Source organism: Anopheles coluzzii, chromosome 3 (assembly GCF_943734685.1).
Source record: "Anopheles coluzzii chromosome 3, AcolN3, whole genome shotgun sequence".
NCBI classification, from domain to species: Eukaryota; Metazoa; Arthropoda; class Insecta; order Diptera; family Culicidae; genus Anopheles; species Anopheles coluzzii.
In genome coordinates this window covers 89,149,090-89,171,301 of record NC_064671.1, presented here as the reverse complement: position 1 = coordinate 89,171,301, position 22,212 = coordinate 89,149,090, and the positions used below count along the sequence as shown (strand labels likewise).

Genomic DNA, 22,212 nt, shown 5'->3' with positions numbered 1-22,212 from the left:
TATCCTTGAGCGAATCTGTCCTGAAGCATCCGCTGAAGCTCTTAAGTTTCTTTGCCACGCTTGCCACAAACCGCTACCACAGACAGCAACACTCAAGTGTCACTGAGCATTGCTTACGCGGGAATGGGCAGAGCGAAGCAGAGCGGAATCAAATTAACATCGGCACAATACGAAACGGAACGTAGGCAACGTTCGCTAGGTGGGTGAGATTTTCGGTGTAATTAAATTGTTGCCTCCGTTAACCGATGCCGTTTGAAGCCTCGCTCCCACATCACACGTGTAAAGCTGTCAATTAGGCCACAAGGTACAAGTCATTCGATCCGATAGGGACCGACACTTACGTAACTCGGGTTAGTCTGCCTCGGGGTGTAAGTTTTCCAATTTCGAAAAAGGAAAGTCCCACACCTCGCACCACATCTTCACCATTGTGAATTAATAATTTCAATTTATTTCGATTCCGTATTCGCCTGACGGCACATGGATGGACCTACTACTATCCTACCCCCAGGGTCGGGCATTTTGCTACGGCTTACTCTATTACAATAACCTCAACTTTGATTGGCTCCCTTTGTACTTGCTTCGGGTTCGGTGCAACTTTTTCACCTCGGATTGGCACCAATCGTGATGGGAAGTGTTCACCTAGAACGGAAACTACACTCTCAGGACGCTCTGGAAGGAGTGTGGGGTATGAAAAATGAAACACGCATACGCTGCGAAGCTCCGAATCGAAGGACGTCGGTTTGTACACTTTATCGCTTAAAAATAGAACCAATAAATGTTGGGAAGGTCGCCGGCGTTCGTTGTCATCTTGGTCGGCGTCGCACCGGGGGTGAATATTATGAATATTTTATACAGGTGCGCCCCACCGCTGTACCTTTGCTAAGCTTTCGGGACGCTTTTTCTAGGTAGCGGAAGGTACAACCTGAAGCCGGAACGATCGAATGCGTTTGCCGAACGTTAAGGAGTCAGCCCATTTTTGCGTTCCCTTTTTTTTTTAGTACCGAGCTTGACTGTTTTCTCAAGCGGTAAGCTTGGTTTGTGGTGGAAATGATTAAATTAGGTTTTCATGTGTCGTGGCAAATCCTTCCGAGCATGTTTGCTTGTTCGCTTCGGGCGAACTTTATTCCATTACAGATGACATCACATACTACGGCGTGAAATGGCATTGGAAGGAAATAAAGATTGGCATAAAAATAAAGGGGTTTTGGAGTGAAATCAGCCATATGTCGTCTTACAGTTGATGTTTGTGGAAAGCGATGGATTGGATAAACCAACATCGCTGTAAAACAACCTCCTCCAGGCGAGGATCAATAAAGATTTGGTTGTTCTACAGACAACTGTTGTGTATCAATGGGATGGAGTACGAATTCAACTAGTTTTCAATGTGAAATTTGATATTTTGCGACTGAAATTGTGTCTCCATTATGAATCACAATATTGCTTATGGTTATATTAACCACCGATTTAGTCGAATTTGCCCTATGAACCAAATCGGGTATTTTTGGGAAAAGCTCGCGGGTAAAAATGGCATTTTTCCAGGTAAATTAGGTTTTTTCAATGAATGCAACAGCAAATTTCAGTTTTTGGCTGTTGGGTGTAATTGGTATAATTTGCTTCAAGAATTTTCCAATGTAGTATAGTATGAATGGTATAAAAAAATCGTTTAAATGTCAGACATATCATTAAATACATTTTTGCCGAAAAACTTGAAATTCCATTAACACGGATATTCTAGTTACGCGAATTCTTCGGGAACGCATAAACCGTGTATCTCTGCATTAGACTGTGTTTCCCTAAACTGCGTAAAATAATATGAATTTTTCTGTTATATATAAACTTTTGAAACAGAGTTTTGATAAAAATTAAAAAAAAAATATTGGATATTCGATCCAACCGAAAATACCCAATATTTTAACGGGTAGAACAGAAAAAGTTAAAAACTCGGTAAAAATCCAATCCTATCGAAGACCAAAATTACCAAAAATGGCCAAAATTAGAGATACATTTTAAAATTAATGTCCAAGCTCAAATCACGTATCAATCGAAAATATTCTCAATTCTTATTAGACTCGAGCAATTAGTCAGGATAACCCACCAGGTTACCGGCTGAAAAGGACAGTTCGCCAAAGGTTATCGTTCCAAAAAAAGCGCAGACGCTCAAGCAACAACAATTAACTCCACAACTTAATTTTGATGTCCTCCTAACAAAACCGTACAAATTAAAACCGAACATTACCACAAACCCGCGGTTACAGCAATACCTGCAGCAGGGCTACTACTACTGCCCAACACAATTAAAAGCCCTCATCCTACCACAACAACATTTTCCAACCGAACCAACAAGAACCACCAACCGATCGATCGGCTCCGGGTTTCCATCGCCAGCCTTTGGTTGTTTGTTTATTACACACACACATACAGTTTACCTAAATTCCTGCCCCCCCAAAATTGGCACCGGCTTCTAGGAAAGGTTGTGAGTCCCGTGATTTTTCGCTTTCGTCTTTGTTTCGTCCTGTTTTTGCACAAAGTTGTAATAACTTGTGCATGTTGCTGTACGGTGCGTCCCGGGCCGGACAAGGGCCAAGGGGAAAAACATAATCGCTTGAACACTTTGGTCCACGATGACGTGGCGAAAGGAACATACGGGTACAACTGTGGAGAAGGCCTTCTTGGGCAGGTTTCCTTTTTCCCACACAGTCAGTACCTTAATTATGCTTGTCCTCTGTGAAAGGGACGGAGACCTACACCTGCCTTGTCTGGTTCTGGATTTTAATAACTGCCTGAAGGTCAGGGGTTTGTTGCCTTTTGCTACCATTAGGTTTAATTTTTATTAACACCTACTGTGTGTTGTGAACGTTTGCTATTGCTTGCTTTACTGAAGTCGCGCAAGTCCGTAAGCCGGTAATGAGCGGGCATTGGATATATTAGGGCCGGTAATCATTCATTTTTTAGCAGTAAAAATGAAGACCGGATGGTGTGTGTAGGTAGTTTGTTTGTTTTTGCTGTTTTGTAAAATAAGTAATCTTTTAATACGTAAATCACACTGTCCTATCTTAGAGAGGCAGAGACCCCAACACAGATTCTCGTAAAAAATAAATTAAAATAACAATATTATAAAAAAAAACACATTTTTGGAATATTTCCAGCACACATTAGGACAGCACGATGAGGGAAGAGCCAAATTTTACATAAATTGAAGCAAAACGTGGCTACAAAGCACCTCCGACGGAGCAACCCAAAACGAGTGACGATGACGAAAAATTTCAATTATTCACCAACACCCACCCACTCCCCCCACCCCCTTCCTCTCCAGGTGAGCAGCAACCGGCAACGGAATTTACGGTTTCCAAACATGCCCGGAAGCAAAGGTTCGTTGGACCGAGCATAAACCCGTCTTCGGCGAAACAACAGAGCTCTGTCCACGACGTACGTCCCTCGAACTCGGAAGCGTAAGCGAAGCAGCGAGGCAGCAATATCGACAACAACTGGAACTGTGTAGCTTGGGAGCCGGTAGGTAGGAAGAAAGACGCCAAATAGAAAGGGCTAGAGGGAGAGGAAACAGAACGACAAAGTTTGGAGAATCCTTTACGCCAGCAGCTTGGGTTGCGCTAGTCGATGACGAGCTTTTCATAAAGTGGGACGTCCTGGAGGATGGAAAACGTATGATTCCAATTAATAATGTTACTTTAAAGTAGCTTACGGTGTGTAGGTTTTCGGTGGGACTTGAGCAACACCATTGCCTTTTGAAGTTTTTAAATCCATTGATTAAATGTGTTACGGTAGTGGAGGGCGACAACGCACAATGGCGAGCCGCACATGGCTACTAATTGAATACAGGCACAGGAAGGTGGAATATGCCTTAGCGGATAAAACACTTCCCCTGGGTGGGACTGTTACCGATGCGACAAAAATGAAATGACACACATTTGATATGCAGATTTATTCCTAGGGGATCTCTCCTTCAGCTGGTGTGGAGAGAGAACAAGGATCCGCGCGGCTTATACCCGACGATGACCAGGGATTTACATGCGCTGACAGTACACCGTGATGCGTCATTATTCAAGCGGAATATATGGGTTTGACTCTTGAGCGATAATAAATTATTGCCGGTAGCCCGTGCACAAACACACGTCCACGGTGAATAATGCAACGAAAGTAAAGCAATTAATTTAATGTATTGATTAAATCCCTTAAGCCATGTGCAGTGGAAACATGTCAATCACACTGTTGCTACACACAATTGAGCGTATTGTTTGCAAAGTCGTCTTCTGGTTCCATTGGCGAATTAATGAAGCGTGTCATATGATGACAACTTTTCACTTAACGTTTGAAAATATAATTGAATCCAATCGAAAGCTCCTTTCTGGAACGATAGTTCGTAGGAAAGGTTAATACTAATTAGCTTTTAATGGATTTGGCTTACGGTTTTGAGAGGTTTCAGGTGTCTATTGGCAACCATAGTTAAAGTCTGCAATTAATCAATCGAATGCGTTCGTTCTGAGCGGTTCTTTAGGTACGGCCGGACTCCAGGACTTATAACTAAGCCGTGTATTTGACATCACCATATGAAACCATCAAACTACAGTATAATTAATACATGCCAATAAGAGTTAAATGTACCAACTTTGGTCAGAGAAGAACAAATATTGATTTATAACAAAAAAAAGTAAATGATACAACCAAAAGATCAAATAAATTTGAAAGTCTCCTTAAAGGCAAATCTACAGTGTTTTTCAAGTCAACTTCGAAGTTAAACATTATTCTTCACCGCCCGCAAAATGTTATTCCATATCACTCCGATACATCATTTCCATCATAATAATTTTTAATATCTTCAGCATGATTTTCAACACTTCAACAGGCTGCTGTCATCGTATTTTCACCGGGGGTTGGAGTCGGATCTCATCACCCGTTGACAGTAGAAGTGTGGAAAATCATGCTTAAGAAATTAAAAATTATTATACAGGGGTTTTCAACTCTCTTTCGAATGTGCGCATAATTATTCACCGCGTCCAAGATGTTTTTCAACACCTATCAAGTGGTGTATTTGCTTCATTCCAGCCGAATGTAAACAATGTTTTTCACCGCGTGCAAAATTTTATTCAACATCACTCTGATCATGTTTTATTTCTGATGTTTCATTTCCATCATCTTTATTTTTAATTTTATCATTATGATTTTCATCACGTCTCAAGCTGGACTGAGTTTAGCAGCTCTTTATGATGTGTTGAAAATTATTTAAAAGAATTTAAATTGTATTGTGATGCAAATACAACACGTGACGTGATGTTGAAAAACATCTTGCAAGCAATTAATTATGCTGTTTGAAGATTGAATTGAAAATTGACTTGAAAACCCCCTGTAAAGTATAGGCATTCACACAGAATCAGTATAAATTCAGGAACAAAAATAACACGCTGCATTAAAAGACTCAGCAGGTACCAAAACTTTGTTCAATTCGCAACTCAATCTCAACCTGTCATAGTCATCGCATTGATTGATTTTTGTTTTCTTTTCGATTCCGTCCACCAAATACGTCACACAAAAGAAAGCATACTTTGCAATGCGAGCTGCATCATCGTCTACACAAAAGGAAAGTAACGACTACAACAACCAGACAAAAAAGAGAGGAAAGCAATCCTGGAAACTTCTAGCCAGCTCGTTAAGCATAACCGTCCGCATATGGATTGCGTTCCAGAAACGTCCATCAGCGTGAAGAATCTATGCGCGAAAGGTTTTTTTTTCCCTTTCTTTTGGGTGATATTAACATACGCCCCGAATGAAGTTGCTACTAGGCGTGTATGGAAAAAACGTAAACAACTTTGTCGTTCGATTCGGTTGGCGCGACAGGCGAGCCACATCACGGGTTTGTTGCTTCACGTACGCGCGTTTGTTACTTGTACTGCTCGTCGCGCCGACGCTCGGTTTATGAAAAGTTGGAGAAAAATCGTTACCATTTTCTATTCACTCACCGAGACAGGCGACGATCCACAGGGGTAGTGCGGAACAGGAGAAACGGTACGCAAGGTAGTGAATAAAAACGAAAAAAGACGCTTAAGTCTGTTTGCTCAGCACCGGGAAGCGTTGAAGAAGCAATGCACAATCCGGTGCTACATCGGACTGCAACTTTGTCTAGTCTTGTGAAATGCGGGAACGTAACGTGACGAAATCGTATCCCGCTTGGCACACCGCTGACGATAGTGTTTGTGTTCCATTTTTTATTTTTGGGATTGAATCCTGGCAACAAACGCACTCTCGTTCTGAACTTTTTCGTTCGTATTCGTTACTGCTCGATTTAACGACTGAGGGAAGTAATTGAGCTGAAGTTTTGAATAGTTCATTTAGCCTTCAAATTCCTTTTTTTTATTTCAGTCAAAATTATGCTTCCCAAAAAGCTACCATAGTAACGTGGCAAGCAATTTCACGATTTTCCGACTTGCCAGCTTTCCCTGACACCAAGGCAACAACGAAACCCGCATATTACCCAAATCCCACAAACAACTTTACCACCCGTGTGCCTTTAGGGGGGTGTGTGTGTGTCTGATATTCTGTGCGAGACTGTAACGACATCGTTGTTGTCCCTTTTTTGCGGTTCGGTACCGACCGACCTCCCTCGAATCGGGTGTTTGTGGGCGTTAAAGAGGTAGCAACATTATCACGTGTCCCCAACCAAAATCTAACCTTCCCTACAGGACGACCGTGTACGGTGTTGCCCGAGCAACCAAGAAGGATGATGGACGAGCAAAAGGGAGCAAAGCTTGTGGAAAATTCGAGAATTTCTTTCGAGCAGTAGTTACTACACGTTGTTTGTTTTGTTATTTACTGTGTGTTTCGAAACATTCAATCGCGGGAGCGGGTACCATCGTGTGTTGAAAGGATATTCGATTTTCGTGGAAAATTGACTGCCACATGGCTAATGAATTTCTAATGGAGATTGATTAGATTTTGGAAAATATATACACTTGATGTGGATTGAACAAGGAAAAACAGCAACAACTCAACCGAAGAGGGTCTCGGTTGCTATGGGGCGCCGATAGGGCCAACATTATGGACATGGCTTTTGAGGCGGTTGATGTTGAAAGCCGGTTTATATGGCCTGGTTTCCATGACAGCAAAGTACATGTGTAGGCTACGCGTTAGGTTTGTAATATTTTCTGATATTGAACATTATTTGTTATTGCCATATTGAGCTCTGAAAAACGAGGACTGACATGCTAGGTGCTTACTTTTCGTGAAGGTAATGCAACCGATTTGAAGATTTTGTTGATGTTTATGTTTATGTTGAATACAAAACCCACAACCTAGCACGAAATAAGACTCAACCTGAAGTTCACGACTGAGCATTGTTTATATTATCTATTTTGACCCGTTTACATGGCTACGTATCTCTATTTCCAGGTGTCCCTTAAATCCGAAAGGAACAACAATTGATACTGAATCTTAATTGGTAGTCGAACTGATGCCCAATCCAAACCTATGCTGGAATTGCTACTAGAACCCATACTGGGTTTTGAATAGATCCTGAAATCATACCGATCATGTAAGTTATTCTGAAACCATACTGGCTCTAGAAAAGATACACTTACCAGATACCATATCCCATTTTGTAATTGATCCTGAACTCTGAACTCCGGTCCTGGAACTGCTCCCCAACTCATAAAGATCCAGAAGCTAAGCCTGAACCACTACTGGCCTTACAATTGGTATTGGTCCATACTGATCCTGCAACTTATACAGAAGCTTTACCATTCCTGGAATTGATCTTGAACTCATACTGGCCTTGGCAATTATCCAGGATTCATACCAGTCTTGGAGATTATCCAGATCACCTATCGGTCCTGGAAGTCAACTTAAACCCATAATGGACGTGGGACTGTTTCTGAACCTTAACCGGTCCTGGAACTGTTCATCAACCCATAAAGATCCAGAAACTAAACCAGAATCACTAATAGGCTTAGAACTGGTATTGATTTTTCCATTCCTGAAATTGATCTTGAACTTATACTGGCCCTGGAAATGATCCTCGATCCATACCAGTTGTGGAGTTATCCATATCAGTTTCCCAGAACACTTATCGGGCCTGGAAGTCCTTTTTTCCTCATAATGGTCCTGGAACTGATCCTGAACCCACACCAGTCCTGCAGCTCATCCATATGTTATTTCAATTCAAGAGTTGTGCTTGGTTTTTTCCCAGTCAAGGAACGAATTGTAAACCTGTTTCGATGAAGGAACTGATACAATACCTGCTCTGATCTAGTGTAGTGACGAAAGAGTCCATCATGACCAAAGTCACTTCAAGCCTTTTGACAGACAGACAGTCTGATCTAGTTCCTAAATATGCTACTGGCTAATGAATCGTTCCTGTCAGCAGTTTTCTGTTTTTCAAAATTCAACGAAGAAATATAGCCTTCCAAGTTAACAAGCAGGAACAAAAGGTGATGCACGTTACTCCTAACTCCTTAGGTTGGCGTGTGTTTGTATGGAGTGTCGAAGCCAAATGTCAAACTTTATATTAGCACAAATTAGCTGAAATCGTAAAACCCTAAAATGGATAATTTCTATCAAATTGTATAATTTATATTTTATTGAAAAAATAAGAGATACAAGCGGGTATTTTCCCAAAACGGGTATAAGCTACCTTGATGTAAATTACAATATCAAAACATTCGTACAAGTTTGTTTGAAAGGTGTAAATAATCCTAAAAACAACGTCAGATGGTCGCTTCAGATATATTCCCACATTATTGAGCCCAGTGTGAAGCGTTTGCTTATCGTTAACGCAATGCCCGCTATGCGGTAACGCACGTAACGGGTATCAGCCAGCACCGTATTGATCTGAACCGTAGAACATCGAAATTTAATTTCATTGATAACCAGGTATTGCAATGCCTGTATCGATACCACTCATTACATTGATATGCTGGTTTGCCATTTATCTTTAACAGTAGCCATCGAACACCTTTCCCGAAAAGCGCTCCATCTGAGAGAGCACGAATTGCGCTGCTGTTCGTTCCTGTCCATTTGGCTGATCCCCTTTATACATTAATTAATTTCAGTTCGCGTAATCTCTTTCCCCAAGCGTCCGGTACTGCTGCTGCTGCTGGTGTACAGAACAAAGAACACTCAAAAGGATGAAAAGCAGCCAGAAAGAAAGAGAGAGAGAGATAGAGGGAAAAAGAACACGATAAACCATTGTTTGCTTCTCGCCGACTTTCTCGGGCAGATCCTAGCGCAATCGGGCAAAGGGATTTTCACCTTTCTGGCGGAATCGATTTCGAACGGCCATTTGCTGCCACGAAATTGTTTCCATCATTACTCTTGCCAGCCGATAATTAATCCGATCCGTAACCGGGTGCCGGGCACTCTCCTCGCCAGCTGTGGTGGCGTTTGGGTAGGAAAGTTTTCGTCAAACGCACTTCTTTTCACTTGCTTCAATTTCCCCCGTCAATTGGACGTAAAATCGAAAAGAAAAGGGGAAAAAACATCAAAATCAATCAAATGCTGATTTCAAATTCGATGCTGCGCCCGTTGCGGGTGGTCGTCGTCCGATCGATCCGGTTGACCTCAAAAGGAAGGTATGGAGAGGTGGGAAGTGTTTTCTTTGCTTTTCTTTTTTTTTCATTTTAAACAGCACCGGAAACTGGGCGAACAAAAATTGGAAAGCGGAGTTTGGGGGCAACTTCCTGGCAAACGGTGGTAAAATGGTAAAAGCAAAACAAACGAAATATATGCGTGTATGCGTGAAGGAAGATGGAAAAGAGCAGAGAAGGAAATAAAGTAAAAAAACAGAAAGCGAGAGAGTGATTTGGGCAACAGAAGCCGAGCGCTTTTCATTTCGATGCAAACGAAATTGTTTAAAGCCGGGGGTCGGCACAATTCATGATTTATCTTTGAATGCAAAATTTTCGCTACGGAGAAAAAGAACAAACAATGTGTGACGAATATAAAATACGGTCTAAGAAGCGCGGGCAGCAATACAAACACGGCCTCACCACCATCCCGTGGGGCCGCGTGGCGTCGGCAAATGTCGAATGCATACTTTATGGGGACTTAGATGACTAAGCTTTTTTTCCCCCACTCCGGTCCCTGGCAAGCTCGGCCCAAGCTCCCGTACAGACCGAAATGGGAAAAAGGGTGGGGGGGGGGAAGGCAAGAAATCGATTCGTTTTGACCTCCTTCCAGGGTGGGGAGGAAATAACTGACACGGGAGCGAGCTTTCTGTTTGCATGATCATCAACGTTATTGGTGGTGGTCGGCTTTGCCGGAATAGCCTCAGCCCCGTTAGGCGTCGGCTGTTGAAAGGAGGGGGAATTTTCCCCATTATCTGTTTCATGTAAATTTCCAGATCTAAATGTATTTCGTTTAAATTTCAAAACTTTGTTTTATTTATAAAATATTAAGTTAACGACAACCAAATATTACAGAAATGTACGAAATTTCGCATAAAACTGAATCATATTGTAATAAAAATACGTTTAAATGATGCAAAATTCTAATAAGAATTTAAACATCCTACAAGAAAGCGAAGACATATAAAAAATGATATATGTTGGTGCAAATGAACACCTTCTAACGACGGCATAACCTATTAAAATGGCATTTAAATGTATCGTTAAACAAAACCAGGGTGAAAATACAACAAACCATCAAACGGTAACGGTGGCGCATTTTACAACTTGCGTGCAGTGTTGTTGCCGCGAATAGAATGTGTCTGTTTGTAGTAAACGAAACGCGATTTAAATACAGTTCCTACCCCCTAGCCCTTTCCTTCTTGCTTTCCGAGTCCCACCTTAGGAACGTTTGCGGGTTTCCATCAAAACAATCTATTCAACCGGGGCAGAGGAAGCACAACGTTACATAAACGGTTAAGGGAAGCCCATAAACCGGACAGACATTGAGGTCAGCAGCAGACGTTCGACCCCACCAAACCCTCGCTCCACCATCAGGGCAACTGCCACACCAACCTTTCCACCATTCGGTTCGTCGTTTCGCTAATGGATTGGGAATCGTGTGAGTCACCTAGTTGAACGTCCGGTTCTTGCATATTACTGTGCCGCGCAATTGAAGCGAAGGGAAAGAAAAAAAAACGAAAAAAACAACTCCCCCCTTCCGCCCAGAAGGGACAGTCGGAACAAGCACGCTTCTGTAACCCAGGGACAGCAGCAGCAGCAGCAGCAGTAAAAAAAAGCCTCCGGGTTCAATCTAAGCAGCACCATTAAAGCTGGACACCACACCATCCAGTTCTCCGTACGCTGATGATTGCGCGTGTACCAGCCAAGTGCAATGGAGATCGTGGCAGGTTTGCAAATACCCTTGCAGGCCGGCTGGTTTCGGATCCGGTTCCCAGAACGGATTTTTCTCTGCATCATCGTCCGCTGGAATTTCGCGCAATTCATAGGAAGTATTAGGTCTTTTTTCACGTTTATTTGGGCTAACATGCTAACAAAGTTGCGTCTAACATTTGCGCAAGATAACGGTGGAGCGGTGGAGACAAAACGAGCGGGTTCCATAAAAATAAAAAATACAACCACGACTTGCTAAGCAAGTCACGCTGGATGGGGGGTCGTAATGCAAACAAAGCGCGTTTACTATACGCTTACAGTGTGTGTGTGTGGAGATAGTATGTGGTTTGGTGAATGTGGAATTACGAGCGAACTAGTTCACAGTTTTGCTGAATATTGTGCATACTTTATGGTAAAAATCACAGGCTGTGAGAAAGCACAGTGTGTCGATTCGTGGAAATATCGAAAGAGATTGCCTTTCTAGAGCTAAGGAAGGTGCTGAAGACACTTATTCAATACTTGCAAATTAACATTGCGTTCCTGAAAGCCTAAGACCTAAAAGCGACTGACTTACGATTAATATAGCAAAAACATCATGAAACCTGCCTTTCTGTTTATAGATTAAAATAATAATAATAATAAAACACTATTGGAAATTACATTCATGGCTTCGACTTGTATATTAAAGCTTAACTAATCACACACATATTTGATAAATAAACACGAAATGTAAATACTTCTGATGAACAGAGCACTGTATATGAACTTTCTTTCAAAACTGAACTTATTTCAATACATTTTTAATTTTAGTTTTTCCAAACATCAATCTCTTACATCTCTTACTCAAAAACACTTACATTGTTCTCTCATTCAATAAGAACGGAATATATTTTGAATATATTTTATTTATTGAATATTTGTTTGACATTTTGCTTCAAAAAATCATTCGTTCAGATTTTCTAACTCAATTGTTGTAATCTTTTCAACATGTCATGGTTTTCTAAACAAATTTTAGCTCTTTCTATTAAAAATTGTTTATGCTTTGAAACATATTTAAGCTAAACTGGTGGTGAATAGCGGTCCTGTGGTACAGTCGTTAACCCATACGACTTAACAACATGGCCGTCTTGGGTTCAAGCCCAGAAAGGACCGTCTCCCCGTAACTGGGACTGACTTATCCAGCTGCATGGTACTGAATGAAGTCTCGAAAGCCTTTTATAGGCCGACATGTCCGCATAGGCCATTTACGCCAAATCGAAGAAGAAGAAGAAGATAGGGAAAACGATATATTAGTAAGATCAACAAACAAAATTAATTTAGCATAGTATAGAATAGTATAAATATAAATATATTGTTGCAATAACAATATTGTTTAAAACATAAAGAAAGATATGAAAGAGTATTATTTTAATTCCAAAAATCATCTCAGATAAAAAAAAGATCCATGCAGACTAGAAGCTGGCATTAAATAAGACATAATATTAGATAAATCATAATAAATAAAAAAATAAATGGAACAAATAGTTAAAGTAAACAACTTTCGAAACCAAACGATATGAAATTCTCGATGATCGATTTTGTTTCCCCCATCCACCATTGAACAGAATGCATTTCTGTGTGCGAAAGATAAAACTTTTCCACCTAACAACACCACCACCCAGCTGCCAACCCCTCCACCATGGGCCAAACAACAATAAAACTATAGGAAAAACAAACCCAAACAAAACAGCTGTCATGGCAAACTACAACTGTGTGAGTGTGGTCGTGTGTGTGTGTGAGTCTGTTTGTGCTGCGTCGAAGCCGTTTTGACCTTTCGGCTTGATTCCACCGTCCACTTCACCGGGGAGCGCTCTGGACGGGGCTATGGAGTTCTTAAGATGTTTCATTTGCCCCTTCCATCCCCCCCCCCCCCTCTCCTCCCATCCCCTGTATCGTCTGCTCTTACCTGCTGTTCCAGCTTCTGGTGCCGGCTGCTGGCATTGTTGTTGTTGTTGCTGGTGCTGTGGTGGTGGTTGCCACTGCCGCTGGTGCTGCTGCTGGTATTATTGATTGCACTCATTGCGCGGCGTCGTTCTTTCGCGGTGCTCTACCTCCTTTCCACGCCGCGGCCACCTCATCCACACACGCACTCACACGCTCGGAGGGGGGGGTGGGCAAAAGCACACCACATACACACACACACAAGCGCGGACCACAGTGACACACCCCGGGGAAGCTCGTCAACAAGCGGAAGCACACACCGAGCGTCGTCAAGGATATACTTTCTTCCCTTTTCGTTGCAGGATATTTTCGTTGACGCAATTTTGTGTTTAAATACCTCACTAACACATACGCACACTCTGCTACACACTGTGTCACACTGCACAAACGCTGCTGGCGCTGGTACACAACAGAGCACTGGAAGCAATCGGCAGGCAAACTGGTGCAAATCTTTAAACGCCGATACCCCGCAAACCAATCTTTGCGCCGATTGGTACCAATTATCAAACACCGATACCGCGTTGCCCAAGATAAAGTGGACGATGCACCACCACTGCAGATCGATGCGCCACGACCGTTGCAATCGAACGCGCGATGATGCGTTCCTGCCGCTCGTTCCTGTGCTCGTGTATAGCAACAAACAACGGGGCCCAACGCTACCACCACCACCAACACCAACAAAGCCGTGCACGTTGTGATGTCATACGGATCGAAACTATTTTATCGATACGGGGGCTCAATACGGCTCAGACGCTTATTAAAAAATCATTTACCGTAGCGGGCAGGGCCGTCCACACAGCAACGCGTTGGGTGGTTTTTGGGGGGGGCGAAAAGCTTTGCACAATTCCGCCCGAAAAAACGTTATCCTGTACACAAACACCACTGCAGCGTACACCTGGACGGTCAAACAAATGTGTGGCTTTTACACACACATATACACACACACACGCACACACTTGTGAAAAAGGAACGCTGCAGGACTGCAGGGATGTTCTTCGGAGTGTCAATATGGGTTTCCCTTCGATACCGTACGGCGATGCCAAACAGACCGACGACACGGACACGGACCGAGTGCGCGTACGGCTGCGTGTGTGCCTCTTGCTCTGGACGCGAACGTTATGAAAATAACGGTAATGGTACCCGAGGCCCCGTACCGAGAATCAACCCCTACGTGCTATAAGCAGAGTGACCAGAAATACCGATTTATCTGTATTCCTACCGATTTTTGATCACAGATTTTTTCGTAATACTAACCAAAAAGTCATATAACCATTTCCCAAATCGCTTAATGTATAAAACTCTATATGGAAATCACTAGCAACTAGAACCAGAAGATCAACAGAGACAACTAAGGCCCGTGTCTGCACTTCATTAAGTCGAACGCGCTGATTGCGCTCTAGCTGCAATAGAACACGACATCGAACATGAAAAATGTATAGGACTTCACATGTTCGAATTGTGGGTTATCACATCGAACATGTAAAATCCCATATATTTTTCATGTTCGAGGTCGCGTTCAATTGCTGCTAGAGCGTCCCAACGATTTGTTGGATTAAATTCCCTAGTACATTTTTCAGATCGACACTTCAGAAAGGCCTCACGTGACCGCTATGAACTAAATCTAAACTATCTCCTTTAAATAAATAAAAGATGTTATTTGCTCGTGCTGCTCTTCATGGGACAGATTACCTTCCATCTCCGACAACCCCCCCCCCCCGCTCAACACTTCAAAGCCTACCGAAAACTACCGAAAAAATCTTAAACTCCTACCGAAAACTACCGATAAAATTTTGATGCGCCTACCGAAAATCGCAAAAATTATCTGGCCACTCTGGCTATAAGCAGGCGAGCTTTTGACAGTTTTGACAGTTAGGGTTGTGTTTTGGCGTGTGCCATAAAAAAGAAGATGCCATAAACAATGTTGCAGGGTTGTTGTGCATGGTTTGAAATCGGGAGTTGAAAATGGCAAAATAATGTTTTCACACATTATCATGGCACACAGATAAATAGATTTGGTATCAAAGATCAAAATTCTTGAATTAAAAAATGTACCACATTCGTTATGAGAAACTTTGTCATATTAACACTAAATGTGATGCTCAATATCAAAATATGCCTTTTTAACAGTGTGTACATCTGAACTTCTTCTTCTTCTTTGGCTCAACAACCGTTGTCGGTCAAGGCCTGCCTGTACCACTAGTGGGCTTTGGCTTTCAGTGACTAATTGATTTCCCCCCATAGCAGGATAGTCAATCCTACGTATGGCGGCACGGTCTATTTGGGGATCGAACCCGTGACGGGCATGTTGTTAAGTCGTACGAGTTGACGACTGTACTACGAGACCGGCTATGTGTACATCTGAACACCTGATTTTAATCCCAGCAATTAGTCAGTTAGTAGAAGTATTAGTAACCTAACACCTAATTAGATACTAGATCTGATTCCAACTGAAGATTACAATGTTGTACCTTTTTGTAGTTGTAGTAGTTTTAGAAATTCAATTAAAAGGGTATTATTTTGCATTTATCAATTAATGTATCAAATCGGTACAATTTGGTCAAAGACCTGTCAAATTAAGAATATCGCGTATAACAAAATCGCTCATATTGCGTATGGCGTACATCGGAGAATACCTGTATATGAATACAATCTCCAATATTGCTTCAAAAGCTAAACCTGACTTAGTAACATCCTAATTCTCCTCAGACGTGAACGAAAACATTGGGGCCAAAAATCTCGCAAAACATTTTGGTCGCAAAGTTCTTGGTCGCAAAACTCTTGGTCGCAAAGTTCTTGGTCGCAAAAATCTTGGTGTGTGTGCAAACATCTTGTTCTCAAAAATTTTGGGTACAAATTCCGGCTGATGATTTTCTCAAAAGTAAATTTAATTTCTTTTCATCATTAATTTCTTATCATTTTCTAGATACAGGGTTTCCCACGATTTATTGATCAGTTCCCATTTTTTGGTGCGTTTCCATACAATCCAATACAGGTGTCCCCAATACAGGGGTCGAGATACGACTGTATTTGGGACCGAAAAAATGTCCCAAAGCAAGGCGTAAGTCGAAATAGTCGTATGTCGAATATCTGTGAATATAAAGTTTATATGAAATTGAAGAGTCGGAATCTATGAAATCGTATATTTTATGTAAAACAATATACGATAATGTATTATTTTTCCTCCAAAAGCCGTTTACACAATATAGATATTCAAGATGGGGTTTAGGCGAAAGAACTCCGCAGGAGCCAAAGCCTCTCTAAACCATACTAACAACAACAACATATTCAAGATGGGGGAGTTGTGGAATCTGAGGAAATATGGTTGTATCGGTTATCTGCACAGAAATTCAAAAATATGTATCAATTTCGTCTCAATAACAACTTTTAACTGTCAACATCAAAATCGTCGTATCTGCGAATCGTCGTAACTCGAGAGGGTCGTAACTCGGGGTACGCCTGTACAATAAAATACAATTCCAATACAATTGTACCAAAAAATTCTGAGAAACAGCCAAAAAATCGCAGGAATGCACCAAAAAAATATGAGAACCCACCAAAAATTGAAGGGAACCAACCAATAAATCGTGGGAAACCCTGTATCTTTTAATCTTTTAATCTTTTAATCGTGTAATTATTTTGGAAACGGTCAATAAATTGTGGAACCAATGCAAAACTATTGAAGAGAGTTTAGAATTGTTTATGATACTAAAATAAATGTGTGTAAAAAGAAATGCTTCACGACCCTCAAGTCGACCATGTGCGCACAGTGGGCAGATGCATGAACGAAGGAGTCACGCAGAAAATCAATTTTTCATATACACATACCTGAGACTGCTCCAAACAGAGCAGTGTGGACGATATTTCAACTGTGCATCACAATGCTTCATCTTCCCGATATTTAGTTTTATTCAATAATACATTCAAACGACCCGATAAGCACCCATCGATGGTGTAAATAAAATAACTGCATATCTCACCTGAACTCGGAAGCATTTCCAACCACCCTACCCGAGCGGAGCATGCTGGTTGGTTTGAAAAGTCAAAAACCGTTGCATATTCATCAAATCAATGTGTTCGATCGGAAGCGGCACGCTGCCTTTCCCTCCCCCTAGCTGCCCCGTCGACTCACACTGAGGAAGCTTTGGCCCCTCAATGGCAATGAAATCGTAGAACTTCGCAAACACACACACACCAAAGCCACTCTCGTGCGGCAAGCCGAAGCGCAGCGTTCGATGACGATAGTGGCCGGCGCGTTTTTCTGATAAAACGTGTACACCCTCGGCACCATATTCGAACCCACCGCCCCACCCGTAGCGTAGCCGGGTTCCGTTCGCGCCCGTACGCTTTGGTTTTGGTTGCAGTGCCAGTGGTGCGGTTGGTGTGTGCTGGTAGTGTTTGTGATTATCCACCCTGCACTGGGAGAGTAGGGGAGTTACCGAGAGGGGGAGGGGAGGAATGACACAAAGTAGCACTGGAGGGTGGCACATTTTCGTATCGAGTCTAACTGTGACTGTGGCCGGGACTGTCGCGGCTTTTACGCAGAGCGCCGAGTTTTACTTTCCAACGGTCCTCCGTTCTGACGTGACGTGACGCGTCGTTTGACTTTTCTTACCCGTGTGGTGTTCCGTTGCTGCAGTTGCACACGGCAATCGTGGGAGGCGTAGGGTGGCCTCCTTTGTTCGCTCGCGCTCACAAAAAAAACACACATAAACAATCGATATTTGCGTTTTACTGCCACGATGTCGGCCGAAGAGTTGAAGCTGCTGGACGAGCTGTTCGAGAGCTGCCAGTACCAGGACTCGCTGGACATGATCGAGAAGCTAACGGTAAGCTAAAGTGTTGGTTGGCAAAACTGGTGAATCTAACAGTGGTTCCTGTTTGTTTCTCCCCCCAACCAACCAGGACGGACGGGACAGCTGTGAGGTGAAATGGCGCCTCGCCAGGACCGTGTTTTTCCTCTCCAAGCAGTCCACCATCGACGACGAGCGGGAGAAACTCGTCCGGGAGGCGTTCGGGCACGCGTCGGCCGCCCTGGACACGGACGGGGACAACTTCGGCGCCAACAAGTGGTACGGCGCCATCCTGTCCGAGAAGGCCGCCCTGGACGGGGTGACCGAGCGCATCAAGCAGCTGGAAAACGTGCAGAAACACTTCCAGCGCGCGGTCGCCCTGAACGGGACGTCCGATCCGGGCATCTGGCACATGCTCGGGCAGTTCAACTACAAACTGTCCGAGGTGAACTGGATCACCCGCAAGCTCATCAATTCGGTCGCCCCGAACCCACCGACCGCCTCGTACGCGGAGGCGCTGGAATGCTTCACCAAGGCCGAAACCATCAAGCCCGGCTTCTACGCGCTCAATCTGCTGTACCTTGGCAAGTGCCATCTGGCGCTGAAGCAGCCGGGCGAGGCGAAAGCGTGGCTCGAGCGGGCCGCCGCCGTCGAGGTGCGGTGCGAGGACGACCGGATCTGCCGCGAAGAGGCCACCGAACTGTTGCGGAAACTGTAAGAACGCGGGCTGCATCAAGCTTCGCGTGCTGTGAGCCGTGTGTGTGTGTGTGTGTTGAAGGGAGGGGGGGCGAAAGGGTGCCTTGTTACCACGGACTGTTCGTGCGGTGTGGTCAAAGTAGACCGTGCCTTTTTGGGGTGCACCATCGCTTGCAAGTGAATTTTAAAGTGACAATGCGCAATGAAGGGCGTTGCGTGCATTAGGAGAGTTTTATTTTTTGAAATTTTGGTTTTACCAATCAAACCCGCACAATGTACGCTAGTCGGTTAGCAAATGTACAAAAGTTTCTAGTTCGTTTTTGTTACACGCGTGTTTGTGAAATAAATTGAAAATCAATGGCCATGAAAATTAACATGTGAGTTGCGTTTTGTTACTTTCAACTGCTGTTTTCAAATAATTGTAAACATACTAGACAAGTACAGCTTTGGAAAATGCAGGGGCTAAAGTTCAACAGATATCAGGCTATTTTTAGTCTTACCTGTCAATTACACTACAGCTGGAAGTCATCGTGAACCTGCCACCCTGCGAACCATACCAATTAATCGCGGGTGCTTGATTTTTTGCGCCCCTCCTTGCTAATTTGCTTTCCGTGTCCAAACGGGGGCTTTTTTTCACTCTCCTCCCCCCCGGGAGCCTAACGTACCTGTTTAGATCCCTGCTTGAAGTTGTCGTTGCTGTTTGCCACCCCGTCCACAATACATCTTGACCTGTTCTTATCGGTAATGGCCGCTTATCGCAATCGGCAACTCGCAAGCTGACAAAGGAGATTTAAAGCCCCTGATTCACCTCTCTTCCCCCCCCCCTACCCGCTGTAACGTTTCCTTATCGTTCGTGGAGGGTATGTAAAAAGTGTACAGACCCAGGGTGGTAGTGGTGTTGGGAGAGAGATAAGCTATATGTTACCCGAATGAACCCGGCAAATGGAAAAATGAATACGAAAGTGCATCAAACGACCCAATGCAGCCCATCAAAGAGAAGCGAATGTAGCTTCACGCAGCGGTAAAAGTAAGGCTCAGCCCTCTACGTTACGCTAGCGTTACGCGTAACGCCTGTTAATCACAAACCCAAGCAGCATTTTTGAACGTTTGTTTTAACCGCCGTGGATGAGCAAATTAATAGATAATCATGTCTTATTATTGTTTACTTTTATATGATAATTAGAAAAGCTTTTTTTGATAATTAGAAAAGTTGTCACAACTTCAAGAATTATAATTTTAACAATCTTATAATTAAAGATGTAAATAATAAAAAAATGATCATTTATTTATTTACCCAGTTATTGATAAAGTAGTATAATGAAATACTTACAAGTATTTATTAACTTCATTAACCTCATTTTAAAAAGAGCCCTTGCATCTAAAGTAATTTTTATTCAAAATGGCCAGAAACATAGATTGAAAAGGTAATAGTTATATTTCATATATATAATTTAATTAAAAATATTTTAATATTTTATGTTTTCTAATCATAGAAAATGTTACTCCAATTGAAAGCTTTTGGGGTGTTCATGAGCTTTCTTCTTTCAGACTTTTTTTCATCAATCATAATGCAACAATGAAAAATATTAAACCTGTTATTTAATTGTTATTTAAAAATTAAATCTCCTTGAAATCGGTTCATCTTACAGCAATTAACTTTTTTTTCATCTCAATTTAAAATATTTTTTATTCAAATTATGTACACTGGTCGGTCGCCTGGATGACAAAACTGTAGTAAAAATGCTGATTGGGAATATTTTAAGGGATGTAACGCTTCTCCAATGTAACGTAGAGGGCTGAGCCTTACTTTTACCTTAGTAAGAAAAGTTTTGTTTTTCTCCCCGATTTTATTGTATTTGTAACGAATCTTGATTCAGATTTTCTAAGCTTGTTATTGAATTTAATCTAAACATTTATTTTGCCTTTAGCTTTTTCTTTGCAAATCCTTTGTTCGATTCGCAATAACGATTCTTTTTCATGTTTTCATTGATCTGTGCTTAAAGAACGTTTTAGTACTCAACATTTGGTTTCTTCGCACACATAAATAGAATTGCCATAATGAAAAGAGTTTGTCTCCAAGCCGTTCTATTAAAAAAAATTCTGCTCCTAAAGTTAACGACTGTGTAAAGTTTAAAAATTGTGTTGTATTATACGCTGGATAGATAGTAAGCTATCAGCAATGATCATTCCAAAAAACCTTTTAAAAGGTCAGTATATAAAGAAGTGCTGTGAAATGCCTGCCCCTATGCCTAGGTCAATTAGGAATAAGGATTTTTTGTCCAGCCTTCACTACAATTCGTGTCAATTTTTTGCTGTATTTTATGGTTAGTTTTTAGAGTTTGTTGTTAGTTTTTTTATTCATTTAACTTTAATTTGTTTAAGATGGTTGTCATCGTGCAAAATGGAGCACAGCAAATATACTTGCACATATATTTTTAATGCTGTTCAAGATCTGTGACGTGCAAGAAAACAGTGCACTAATGCAATCTCCTCTTTGTTTTAAAGTAAACAGCTATTATATGATTTTGTTTGTTAGATAAACTTGCTTTTATGTTCCAGATATACTCATGTACTCATGCGTATGTGAATGAAAATGCTTAAAATAAGAGTTGTATTTGGTTTCAATCTTCAGTAAATCTAAAGACCTGTTGGTTTAGAACCTGGTCACTGGTAGAAACAGGCTGTAAAATAAGCATTTTTGAATATAGGGACATGAGTTTGGCTCCAAACGAAAGATTGTTCATGGACATTTGATTAAAAATATAAATAATATAATAAAATGTTGATGTACAGATAAACGATCTTTCGATGCCTCTCGTTAGATTCCGCTCCATCGATAAATCGTCTTATTTAGCTTGTTTCTCCAGCAGTATGCAATGCAATAATAGTTTTTGTGTAGCTTTTTCTTTTTCAATTGTTGTATAATTATTGTGTTTATGTTTGACTTGAGTTTATTGTTTATAAAAGTTCGTGTTTTGTGCCTTTACCTGCCAACGGTTTGTCATGATTTCAATTTGTTGGCAAATTTGGTAACAAAATTAGTATTTATATTTGTAGAAGATATAGGATCATGCTTTAGAAATATGACAGTATCGACTAGGAACCTACATTTTAAAACAGATTCGACTTGTCTCTTCCCGGACCATGTTAAACTTTTCGAGTTCCTTTTTCTTCCAACACTGTAGTTCTAACCTTAATAACTATTGCACACAAGCACTTGCGTATGAAAACTGTTCGAAGATTGTATAGTGTGCTCCAATGCCTTCAAATAACTATGAAAAAGTTCCATATAGCATCTGTTTTTTTTTTAAATAAAACTAGATAACTAGACTTCTTTGTGAACAGGTCTTTAGCATGAGAATTTGCTTTTTGAATTATCCATTACTTTTTTTTATTTCAAATATCATGATTGAAAATGAAGAGTGCAATATCGAAGTAAAAGTGATCAGATGAAGAAATAATGG

The 22,212-nt window shown here is 41.7% G+C and overlaps 2 protein-coding genes across 2 annotated transcripts in view; one reads left to right on the top strand and one right to left on the bottom strand.

Moving 5' to 3' along the window:
• Positions 1-14,415, bottom strand: part of LOC120956772 (protein king tubby) — a 31,485-nt gene extending 17,070 nt beyond the window's left edge. Inside the window, exon 1 of the mRNA XM_040378498.2 lies at positions 13,228-14,415. Coding sequence (XP_040234432.1) covers positions 13,228-13,341 — 114 coding nt within the window. The 5' untranslated portion in view covers positions 13,342-14,415. The remainder of the gene's footprint in view (positions 1-13,227) is intronic.
• A 3,207-nt stretch (positions 14,416-17,622) lies between these two features.
• Positions 17,623-19,122, top strand: LOC120956773 (regulator of microtubule dynamics protein 1-like). Its single transcript, XM_040378499.2, has 2 exons — positions 17,623-18,088; positions 18,165-19,122. The coding sequence occupies exons 1-2, from the start codon at positions 18,002-18,004 to the stop codon at positions 18,768-18,770; spliced, it is 693 nt and encodes a 230-aa protein (XP_040234433.1). The 5' UTR covers positions 17,623-18,001; the 3' UTR covers positions 18,771-19,122.
• The last annotated feature ends 3,090 nt before the right edge of the window (positions 19,123-22,212 follow it).

Coding starts and splice junctions, on each gene's coding strand:
- LOC120956773 (XM_040378499.2), top strand. CDS start 18,002: ATGTCGGCCGAAGAGTTGAAGCTGCTGGACGAGCTGTTCGAGAGCTGC. Junction 18,089..18,164: donor ACATGATCGAGAAGCTAACG/GTAAGCTAAAGT, acceptor CCAACCAACCAG/GACGGACGGGACAGCTGTGA.